At 46.7% G+C, this 10,438-nt stretch overlaps 1 protein-coding gene across 1 annotated transcript in view; it reads right to left on the reverse strand.

Annotated features, from left to right (window-relative positions):
• LOC132588906 (zinc finger protein 850-like) overlaps positions 1-9,016 on the reverse strand; it is a gene marked incomplete at its 5' end in the record, with an annotated part of 19,719 nt that extends 10,703 nt beyond the window's left edge. Inside the window, one exon of the mRNA XM_060261366.1 lies at positions 7,674-9,016. Within this exon, the coding sequence (XP_060117349.1) occupies positions 7,674-9,016 (1,343 nt within the window). The remainder of the gene's footprint in view (positions 1-7,673) is intronic.
• Positions 9,017-10,438: the final 1,422 nt, after the last annotated feature.

The following is a 10,438-nucleotide window of genomic DNA, read 5'->3' on the forward strand; positions in this document are numbered from 1 at the left end:
GGGGGAGGAAGGTAAATAGGGTTGCCAATCTCCAGGTGGGGGCAGGGGATCCCCTGGGTAGGAGGCTCTCTCCCAGCTTCAGGGTTATCAGAAAGCAGGAGGGGCGGAAGGGGAGGGAAATGTCTGCTGGGCCTTCATTATTCCCTATGGAGACTTATTCCCATAGAAAATAATGGAGAATTGATCCGCGGGTATCTGGGGCTCGGGGGGGGGCTGGTTTTTGAGGTAGAGACACCGAACCTTCAGCATAGCATCCATTAACTCTCCCCTCCAACCCCCCCAAGTTTCAAAAGGATCGTACCAGGGGGTCAATTCTATGAGACCCCAACGAAGGTGCCCCTATCCTTCATTATTCCAGTGGAGGGAAGGCATTGAAAAGGGTTTGTAGTCCCTTTAAATGCGATGGCCAGAACTCCCTTTGGAGTTGTTATGTTTGTCACACCCTTGCTCCTGGCTCCACCCACAAAGTCCCCAGATATTTCCTGATTTGAACCTGGCAGTCCAAATTATTGAGGACTTCCATGCGGATGCTCTATCAGCCACGCACTGGATGGCACTTTGGGCCTGAGGAAATCACAGCCGCCTGGTTTGTTTTGTGTAAAAATAAGAATAATAAGTTCCAAACCACATTTTGGGCAGGAGCTCGCAGGAACAGAGCTCCAGAGTTTCTAAATGTTATTGTGCTCTTTCTTTCTTAACCCCCCCCCCCCCCCCAATACTCGCTTCTGGGCTCCATTGTTCAAACCCCCTGTGAGAACTTTGCTGAACTCTTAAGATTTGACAAACTTTCTAATATTTTCTCCCCACAAAAAATGGGAAAATAACCCAAACGTATCAAGCAGACAGATGGAAATCTTCATCGTGCCACTGTGGCCGCAGAGGAGAAAGTAGTAATTTTAAAAGTACAACAGGAGTAAGGTTTTATGACAGTTATAATTCAAAACCCTTTTAAGGTAGATGCGGAACTGATACGATTTAGTCCACCTTCCAGTGATGTCGGCTTTGTGGCGTGTGCATACAAGTTGTGCTAATGAGCTGTGTTCCCTCTGAGCTGAATTAGTGTGAGCTAGCTCACAATATTTTAGCCTCCAGCCACACATCTTTGTCTCAGATCAGGAAAGACGGCCCTAGAGCGAACTAAATGTATGCAGCAGCTCACAGCTTTAATGCCAGTAGCTCACAAAGTAGAATTTTTGCTCACAAAACTCCACAGTTTAGAAGGAACATTGCTAATGAGTTGTGCTAATGAGCTCCACCACCTCTTGGTCTACGAAATGACCCCTGATAATTTAATATTGCTAACATTTACATCTCACTCTTCTTCCAAGAAATCCAGGGGTGTTTTACATGCTGTGTGTGTGTGTGTGTGTGTGTGTGCTGCAGGTGGGGAGGTTTACAAGAGGGCAGATCCAGCTTGAGGTGACCCAAGATCAAATCATTCACTGACAACTGTCGCTCCAGGGGATTTGTGAGCTGATCTTCTGCAGTCGTTTACGAGGGCCCCAGTGCTGGAGTTGCCATCTTCCAGGCAGTGCCTGGAGATCTCCTGAGTTTATGACTGATCTCCAGGTGACAGAGCTCAGTCCCCCTGGAGAAATTTGGGGCACGGTATGAGGTTCTGTGAGCCACTGCTCACGTCTGCGGATATCCGAAGGTATCCGAAGCAGTGAGCTAAGACTCATGAAAGCTCCTGACAGATGTTGTTAGTCTTGAAGGTGTTCCTGGATTCTTGCTCTTTTCTGCTACAGACTGTCTTAACACGGTGACTATCTCCTGGAGATATGGCCGCTATGGAAGGTGGACTCTGTGGCATTGTGCTGTTTTTGAGGTAGAGGTACCAGTTTTTCAGCAAAATATCTGGTGCCCCCCCTCAAAAAGCCCACCCCCAATTTCAAAAAGATTGGACTGGGGGTTCAATTATAGAAGCCCCCCAAAGTAAATGCCCCCATCCTCCACGATTTCAAATGAAGGGAAGCCATTCAAAAAGGTGCGCAGTCCCTTCAAAAGTGATGGCCGGAACTTCCTTTGGAGTTCAATTGTGCTTGTCCAACCTTGCTCCTGGCTCCACCCCCAAAGTCTCCTGTCTCTGAAAGGGGGAGCACTGTTGTTTAACTCTAGTTCTGTAAGCATGTGTGGTTGTTATAGAAACTAAGAAAAAGTAACAGTAACAATGGTTAGAAGGAGAAGAGGCGAGGGGGGAAGATTAGGAGTATTAGGCTTTTAAAACCTGCGCGCGTTGTTGCTAGGCAAGATTGTGAGGGAACCCGCCAATCGGTGAGTTCCACAGGGGGTTTGGCTTAGGTATATAAGGACTGTGGTGTGACACAGAAGGCGGAGTCGACGGGTGGAAGCTAATCTATCCGGGCTCCCCGTGCTTTGCAAACCACGTTCTATTAAACAGTCCTTGTTGGACCCTCCCGTGTATGAGTCATTGTTCAACATACAACATCTGGACAGGCTCTACACGTGACACTTTGACTACCTTGGAACCAATTAGTATGTTTAGATAAGTATATTTTATGACGTTCTGATTTTGGTTCACAGCTCCTAATGCAAATTCTTATGCTTATTTCAAATAAACCCTTTTTATTTTAAAAAAAGAGTTTTTTTGTTTCCTTGCTTGGAGGGTTGTAACAACTGAATGCCAAAAGCTTATCTAACCGCCTCGGAACTTGCCTAAACTACCAGAAAGAAATGTATTTTGTCCTGGGGAACTCCTGGCCTCCTAGCTGTGGTTTGGCTTTCCCTGGTTTAGGATTAAAAAACCCTGAGGTTTGACTTGGGCCTCAGTGTGTGAAAGTATCCAGTCTGGTGGCAGCTCTACTCCAGGACCCTGTTTTGGGCCTGGTTTTTTGTGTTATTGTTTTGCCACCATCTTAACGGCCCGCCTAATCTCGGTCACAGGGCGACGGACCGTTACAGCCTTCCTATCTGGGGGAACCAGGTTTTATTCCCCACTCCTCCACTTGCAGCTGCTGGAATGGCCTTGGGTCAGCCAGAGCTCTCTTATCTGGGAGAACCGGGTTTGATTCCCCACTCCTCCACTTGCAGCTGCTGGAATGGCCTTGGGTCAGCCAGAGCTCTCTTATCTGGGAGAACCGGGTTTGATTCCCCACTCCTCCACTTGCAGCTGCTGGAATGGCCTTGGGTCAGCCAGAGCTCTCTTATCTGGGAGAACCGGGTTTGATTCCCCACTCCTCCACTTGCACCTGCTGGAATGGCCTTGGGTCAGCCAGAGCTCTCTTATCTGGGAGAACCAGGTTTGATTCCCCACTCCTCCACTTGCAGCTGCTGGAATGGCTTGGGTCAGCCAGAGCTCTCTTATCTGGGAACACGGGGTTTGATTCCCCACTCCTCCACTTGCACCTGCTGGGATGGCCTTGGGTCAGCCATAACTCTCGCAGAGCTGTCCTTGAAAGGGCAGCTTCTGTCAGAGCTCTCTCAGCCCCACCCACCTCACAGGGTGTGTCTGTCGTGGGGGAGGAAGGGAAAGGAGATTGTAGGCCGCTCTGAGCCTCTGTCCTTGAAAGGGCAGCTGCTGTGAGAGCCCTCTCAGCCCTACCCACCTCACAGGGTGTCTGTTGTGGGGGAGGGAGGGAAAGGAGATTGTATGCTGCTGAGACTCTGTCCTTGAAAGGGCAGCTTCTGTCAGAGCTCTCTCAGCCCCACCCACCTCACAGGGTGTGTCTGTAGTGGGGGAGGAAAATAAAGGAGATTGTGAGCCGCTCTGGGACTCTGAGATTGGGAGTGGAGGGTGGGATATAAATCCAATATCTTCTTCTCTAAACTGCAATTGTGTCTTTGTTCCAGTTCCTGCCTGCCGGAAGAGCATAAAAGCGGAAGAGCCCCCTGAAGGGTCTCTGGGAAGAAGTAGAACTACAGATCTGGAGGGGCGGAGAAAGCAAACGGAAGGAAAACCATACTTCAATACTGAGCGGAGTGGCAGGCAGAATGAAAATCTGACTTCCCCGCAAAGCGACCCATGCTGGTACTCAGACAGTTAGGAGTGTGTCAAAAGGAATATATGTATGCACACACACACAGACATGGAGACACATAGATGCATTTATAAATACAAATTCCACTTGCAAAAAGAAGCTGGGAATATGCCACAAGTCCTTCATTCAGAGAATTATCGCAGTTTTCTCCGGGCCCCATATTCTAGCTCACCCTGAAAGAAGGACCATTTTCCAGAGTCCAGAGTGTCTGGAATAAAAGCTACACCAAGAGCTTGAACACCTTTGCATGGCTACTAATTATCTCAGTGGTGTCCTGCGTTAGATGGCACTTGGGGGAGGGTCATCCAAAATACTTGCCATGCAACCTGCCAATCAGCATGAATGCTATAACACACTGGATGCTATCTGGGATTTCTTTCTGGGCCTCCTGACCCTCCAAAAGGCAGGCTTCATAGTCTTGTTGGAATCTCTTGTTGGAAGATCTGAAACACCCCCCCCCCCCTCCTGGGACTGTGCCCTGTTGTGCTGCCTGGGGGTCTGTGCCTCTCTCGCCTGGCAAAAGGATGCCCTTCCTCCCACCCTAACCCCAGCGCAGGAGGGAGAATCTGGCCTTGTGTTACAGCTGCCTCTGCCAAGTGAGCTGTGGAGGGATGGGGCAGGGGTGATGTGTTTGGAGCAGGCGTGTTCTCTCCCTGGGTGCCCACTTTGCAAAACACGGATGCAGGAGGGGACTCAAAACCACATCCAGGGACCTCCCTGGTGTATTTACATACCATGATCCTCCTTGGTGGATTTTTGTGTGGCATTTGTTGGTCCAGACGTTGTATATATTGGGGGTGTGTCCACATCACCATAGTCCACGCCTCTCTTCCTGTCAGGGAAGCTGCCAAATGCTCTGATTGGTGGGTGTTGGTGGTGTTTCCATGAACACCTGTGGAGTTGCTAGGCGCTCTCCACCTTGGCAACAGAGGTATTTAAAATGTTCCTCTCCTCTGCTGGTGGAAGCCCCAGCCCCACATCAGGGTCTTAGGACGGGGCTGCAGCCGATTCCAGTGCAGGCTGGACTTCCCTCCCACCCCCCCCCTTTCTTAACTCATCCCACTCCCTAAGAGGCCTGCTTTGGCTGGTGGGTTGCAGAATGAAAATGACCAGCAAGAGCATGTCAGTTTTGTATATTTAACTTTTCTTACATTGAAAGAGTCTGATTATTGCTACTCCCCATCAAACTCCGCTTACATAGCTGAACATCTGGTGCCTAAAAGAGTTACCAACCTCTAAGTGGCTGAAGCCAAAATCGTCAATCAACTACCCTGAATAAATAACTAACCAAGTTTCCTACAGTGCCAAAGAAATTCCTGAGAAATTGATCCATTCCATTCACACAAGGCTTCCCCTTTGCACTGAAATGGACATATGAAACTGAGAAGTCTTTCTGCAAGCTGGGGTTTCAGGTAGCCGGCTCCAGGTTGACTCAGCCTTCCATCCTTCCGAGGTCGGTCAAATGAGTCCCCAGCTTGCTGGGGGGAAAGCGTAGATGACCAGGGAAGGCAATGGCAAACCACCCTATCAAAAAGTCTGCCGTGAAAACGTTGTGAAAGGGAAAAAGGAAAAAGTCGGCTCTACACGGATCTTCATGAATTCATATGATTTTTACATTGAAATGAAATCAAACCACTTAATCCTATAGATCCTGTCTTAGACTATAGGCAGGACCACAAAAATCATGCCTCCACGAATTCGTGGCGCCTCAGCAATGCAAAAACTGGCTTCCAAAGCACGGATCCTCATGAATTCATATGATTTTTATGGAGAAATCAAATCAAACCACCATTATGTTGTAGATCCTGTCTTAAGACTATAGGCAGCACCAGAAAAATCATGCCTCCACAAAATTGTGGCGCCACAGCACTGAAAAAACATGTTTCCAAACCACGGATCCTCATGGATCCTCATGATTTTTGCTTTGGGCCACCCCAAGATAACCAGCCAATCACATATCATGTCCATGGGCAGATGTTGCACCACAGAAATCGTGGATCCACAGGTTCGTGGCAGCGCCAGGGACCAAAAACTTGCTTTTGGACCACGGATCCTCATGGATCCACATGATTTTTGCCTTGGATCCCCCCAAGCCATCCATCCAGTCATATATTATGTCCATGGGCACAGTTTACACCACAGAAATCATAGATCCATGGCTTCGTGGCAGCGCCAGGGACCAAAAACTTGCTTTTGGACCACGGATCCTCATGGATCCACATGATTTTTTTTCCGGACCCCTCCAAGCCCTCAATCCGATCACATATCATGTCCATGAGCAGAGTCTGCACCACAGAAATCATAGATCCACGGCTTCATGGCAGCGCCAGGGACCAAAAACTTGCTTTTGGATCACGGATCCTCATGGATCCACATGATTTCTGCTTCGGATCCCCCCAAGCCCTCAATCCAATCACATATCATGTCTATGAGCAGAGTCTGCACCACAGAAATCGTAGATCCACGGCTTCGTGGCAGCACCAGGGATGAAAAAATTGATTTTGGACCACGGATCCTCATGGATCCGAATGATTTCTGCTTTGGATCTCTCCAAGCCCTCCATCCAGTCACATATCATGTCCATGGGCAGAGTCTGCACCACAGAAATCGTGGATCCACGGCTTCGTGGCAGTGCCAGGGACCAAAAACTTGCTTTTGGACCACGGATCCTCATGGATCCGCATGATTTCTGCTTTGGATCCCCCAACTTTAAATTGCAGCAATATAAACTTCTCTCCAGATGATATTTGACTCCCCAGGTTCTAAGTCATACAAAGCAGAACATTAGCTCCATTTGTTGGAAAGGCTGTGGAGCAACCGGCTCCTTTTTGCATTTCTGGTGGTCGTGTAAAAAAATCCAAACCTTCTGGAATATTTTAGTAACTAAAATTGAAGCTATTGTCAAGGAAACTATCCCACGTACCCCGGAATCTATACTCCTTAATTTATGGCCGAAAAATAGTTTTTCCAAACTCAAATCTGAACTTATTTCTCTATTACTCTTGGCTGGTAAATTGCTCCTAGCTAGATTTTGGAAGGTCGCTAAAGTACCATCACTAACTCTTTGGTTCCAGAAGGTTTGGGAGTTAGTAATTCAAGACAAAATTGCATCCCAACTTATTCTCAGTGATAACCCTAATATAGGGGAGAAATTTGTTGAAAAGTGGCTTCCTTTTTTAGACTTTGTGAACACTAATCCATGTAAAAAAAGTAAGATGCCAAAAAAATATCTGAACTTTATTTTATATTAAGAAGCATGTAGTCAATCTGAGGGAGGGTGCGTAGTCTTTTTTCCTTTTTTTATTATTTATGTTTATACTGCTTAAAATGTTGTTATAAGTATTTATTTCCTGTACCTTAGTTATGTGTTTATATGTTGTACGGTCTTTATTCTATAAAAATAAAAAAAATTAAGTTTAAAAAAAAGAAAAGAAAATTGTCACACTGACTGAATCTGCACACTCAAAATTTTCCTCCCCCAGGAGTGGGTTCTTCGATGCAGTTGAAGAGTGCCGCTTTAACTGAATCTTCTTTCACACTCTAAGCACTGAAATGTTTCTCCTGCTTGTATTCTCTGATGCATTACTCTTTTCTCCCATCACCTGCTCCCCTTACCCTCATTGGAACCTACAGGATGAGAGTTGCCATTGCAGTAACGGAGGGTGACGGACAAACGGCTTATCAGCACGTTCAAAAGGTGGGGGGGGGAGTGCTGTCATTGACTGGGATGTAGATTGAGAATTCCAAAGATTCTCTCCTCTGTGTGTTCTCTGATGCTGTTGAAGATTCCTCCTCTCACTGTATCTCTTTCCACACTCTGAGCATTCAAAAGGTTTCTCCCCTGTGTGGGTTCTCTGATGACGTTGCAGATGGCCACTCTCACTGAATCTCTTTCCACACTCTGAGCATTCAAAAGGTTTCTCCCCTGTGTGGGTTCTGTGATGATGTTGAAGACTGCCACTCCGACTGAATCTCTTTCCACACTCTGAGCATTCAAAAGGTTTCTCCCCTGTGTGGGTTCTCTGATGATGTTGAAGACTGCCATTCTGACTGAATCTCTTTCCACACTCTGAGCATTCAAAAGGTTTCTCCCCTGTGTGGGTTCTCTGATGACCTTGCAGATGGCCACTCTCACTGAATCTCTTTCCACACTCTGAGCATTCAAACGGTTTCTCCCCTGTGTGGGTTCTCTGATGACGTTGAAGATCGCCACTCCGACTGAATCTCTTTCCACACTCTGAGCACTCAAAAGGTTTCTCCCCTGTGTGGGTTCTCTGATGACGTTGAAGATCGCCACTCTGACTGAATCTCTTTCCACACTCTGAGCACTCAAAAGGTTTCTCCCCTGTGTGGGTTCTGTGATGATGTTGAAGACTGCCACTCTCACTGAATCTCTTTCCACACTCTGAGCATTCAAAAGGTTTCTCCCCTGTGTGGGTTCTCTGATGACGTTGAAGATCGCCACTCCGACTGAATCTCTTTCCACACTCTGAGCACTCAAAAGGTTTCTCCCCTGTGTGGGTTCTCTGATGACATTGAAGATCGCCACTCTGACTGAATCTCTTTCCACACTCTGAGCACTCAAAAGGTTTCTCCCCTGTGTGGGTTCTGTGATGATGTTGAAGACTGCCACTCTCACTGAATCTCTTTCCACACTCTGAGCATTCAAAAGGTTTCTCCCCTGTGTGGGTTCTCTGATGACGTTGAAGATCGCCACTCCGACTGAATCTCTTTCCACACTCTGAGCACTCAAAAGGTTTCTCCCCTGTGTGGGTTCTCTGATGACGTTGAAGATCGCCACTCTGACTGAATCTCTTTCCACACTCTGAGCACTCAAAAGGTTTCTCCCCTGTGTGGGTTCTGTGATGATGTTGAAGACTGCCACTCTCACTGAATCTCTTTCCACACTCTGAGCATTCAAAAGGTTTCTCCCCTGTGTGGGTTCTCTGATGACCTTGCAGATGGCCACTCTCACTGAATCTCTTTCCACACTCTGAGCATTCAAAAGGTTTCTCCCCTGTGTGGGTTGTCTGATGACGTTGAAGACTGCCACTCTTAATCAATGTCTTTCCACTCTCTGGGCATGTAAAAGTTCTCTCTTCTCTGTGGGTTTTGACAATTTTGTTCAAGTTTTCATTTTTAACTCTATGTGGAATTTTCTGATAAAGTTCCTCACCCTCCACATTCCTCTGCTCATCTTCTGCTGGGATAGAAAGAAAGAAACTGTTAGATCTAACAGCATCTATATGACTATAGAAGGAAAGTTTGGCTGATCTGAACCACAAATCCACCTTTCCCCAAGAATAATTAATATTTAAAAATACGTCCCCCTCCCATCTGTCTGCCCAGGCATCTCTTTTATAAGAGGCTGAATTAATCTAACTCGAACCTCATGATACCACTAACTTCTCAGCATCAGATGCTCAATATTTTCTGTCTCCCCAGACTCACATTCACAAAGTCTCTCTTCTGAATTTGGATCTCTTCTGAATCTGCCCTCAAGCACCACAGAGGGGAGAGCCTCACATCTAGCCACTGTGAAGGCTTTTCTGGTTTTTCTTTACATCAAGGTGTGTTCGAGGGAGGGAGGAAGGATGGGATGAAGGAATGAAGGAAGGAAAGGAGGGAGGGTGTGTGGCATCAGGCCAAAACCAATTAATCAATATCTAACCAATATATTCATGGCTGAAAGAAACTTAGAGTCAATAAGGCAAGCAGAAGCGCTTTTAGTAATCTTTGTGTGGTTCTGCCTAAGCAAGAGGGGAACTGGCTGCCAGCTAAGCAAACGAAGGAGACAAGCAGCAAAATTTGTAACATCCTAAGCAAACCGCAAGCTGCATGCTTGTTTAAGAAGCACTTCCTCTTTTGCTAAGCAGAGAGACTGATATGTATACTAGCATAGAATACAGAATAAAGGAGTAACAGTTATAATGGAGGAGTGAACCTTTTGTGCCTTGAAACTCAAATAAGATTTTTCTAGCTATATCGTCTTGTTTGGATTTCAGGGAAGCAAGGGTTTATTAGAACTAAAGATTGCTCTTTATCAACACAAGGAACTGTAATGATGTATAGGGAAAAGCAGAAGTTAAAGTAGGCATCTGCAGGAGGCCCACAAGAGTTAGAAGCAAGCAGGCTGATAAACAAGTAGGCTTGAGGCTAACCGCAACCGGGTCAGGTGCAGAAATGTTTGCGGTATAAAACCAGCTGAAATGTATTAAAGTGGGCATATGGATTGAGAAATAACATAAAAGGCAGCAGTCAACTGTAATTGCTCGCTCAGACCTCCGAGCTTGGACTCCTGGGTCTGCAGCCCGTGTACAGGGCCATGTGGACGTTAAATAAAGAAAGCTGTTTTCCTGATCTCGCCTCAGACCTCGTTTTGTAAGTATGATTTAATGTTAATTGGACAACACAGGACTCTTTCCTGCTACAGGTGGAAG

This window comes from Heteronotia binoei, chromosome 21, assembly GCF_032191835.1.
Source record: "Heteronotia binoei isolate CCM8104 ecotype False Entrance Well chromosome 21, APGP_CSIRO_Hbin_v1, whole genome shotgun sequence".
NCBI lineage: Eukaryota > Metazoa > Chordata > Lepidosauria > Squamata > Gekkonidae > Heteronotia > Heteronotia binoei.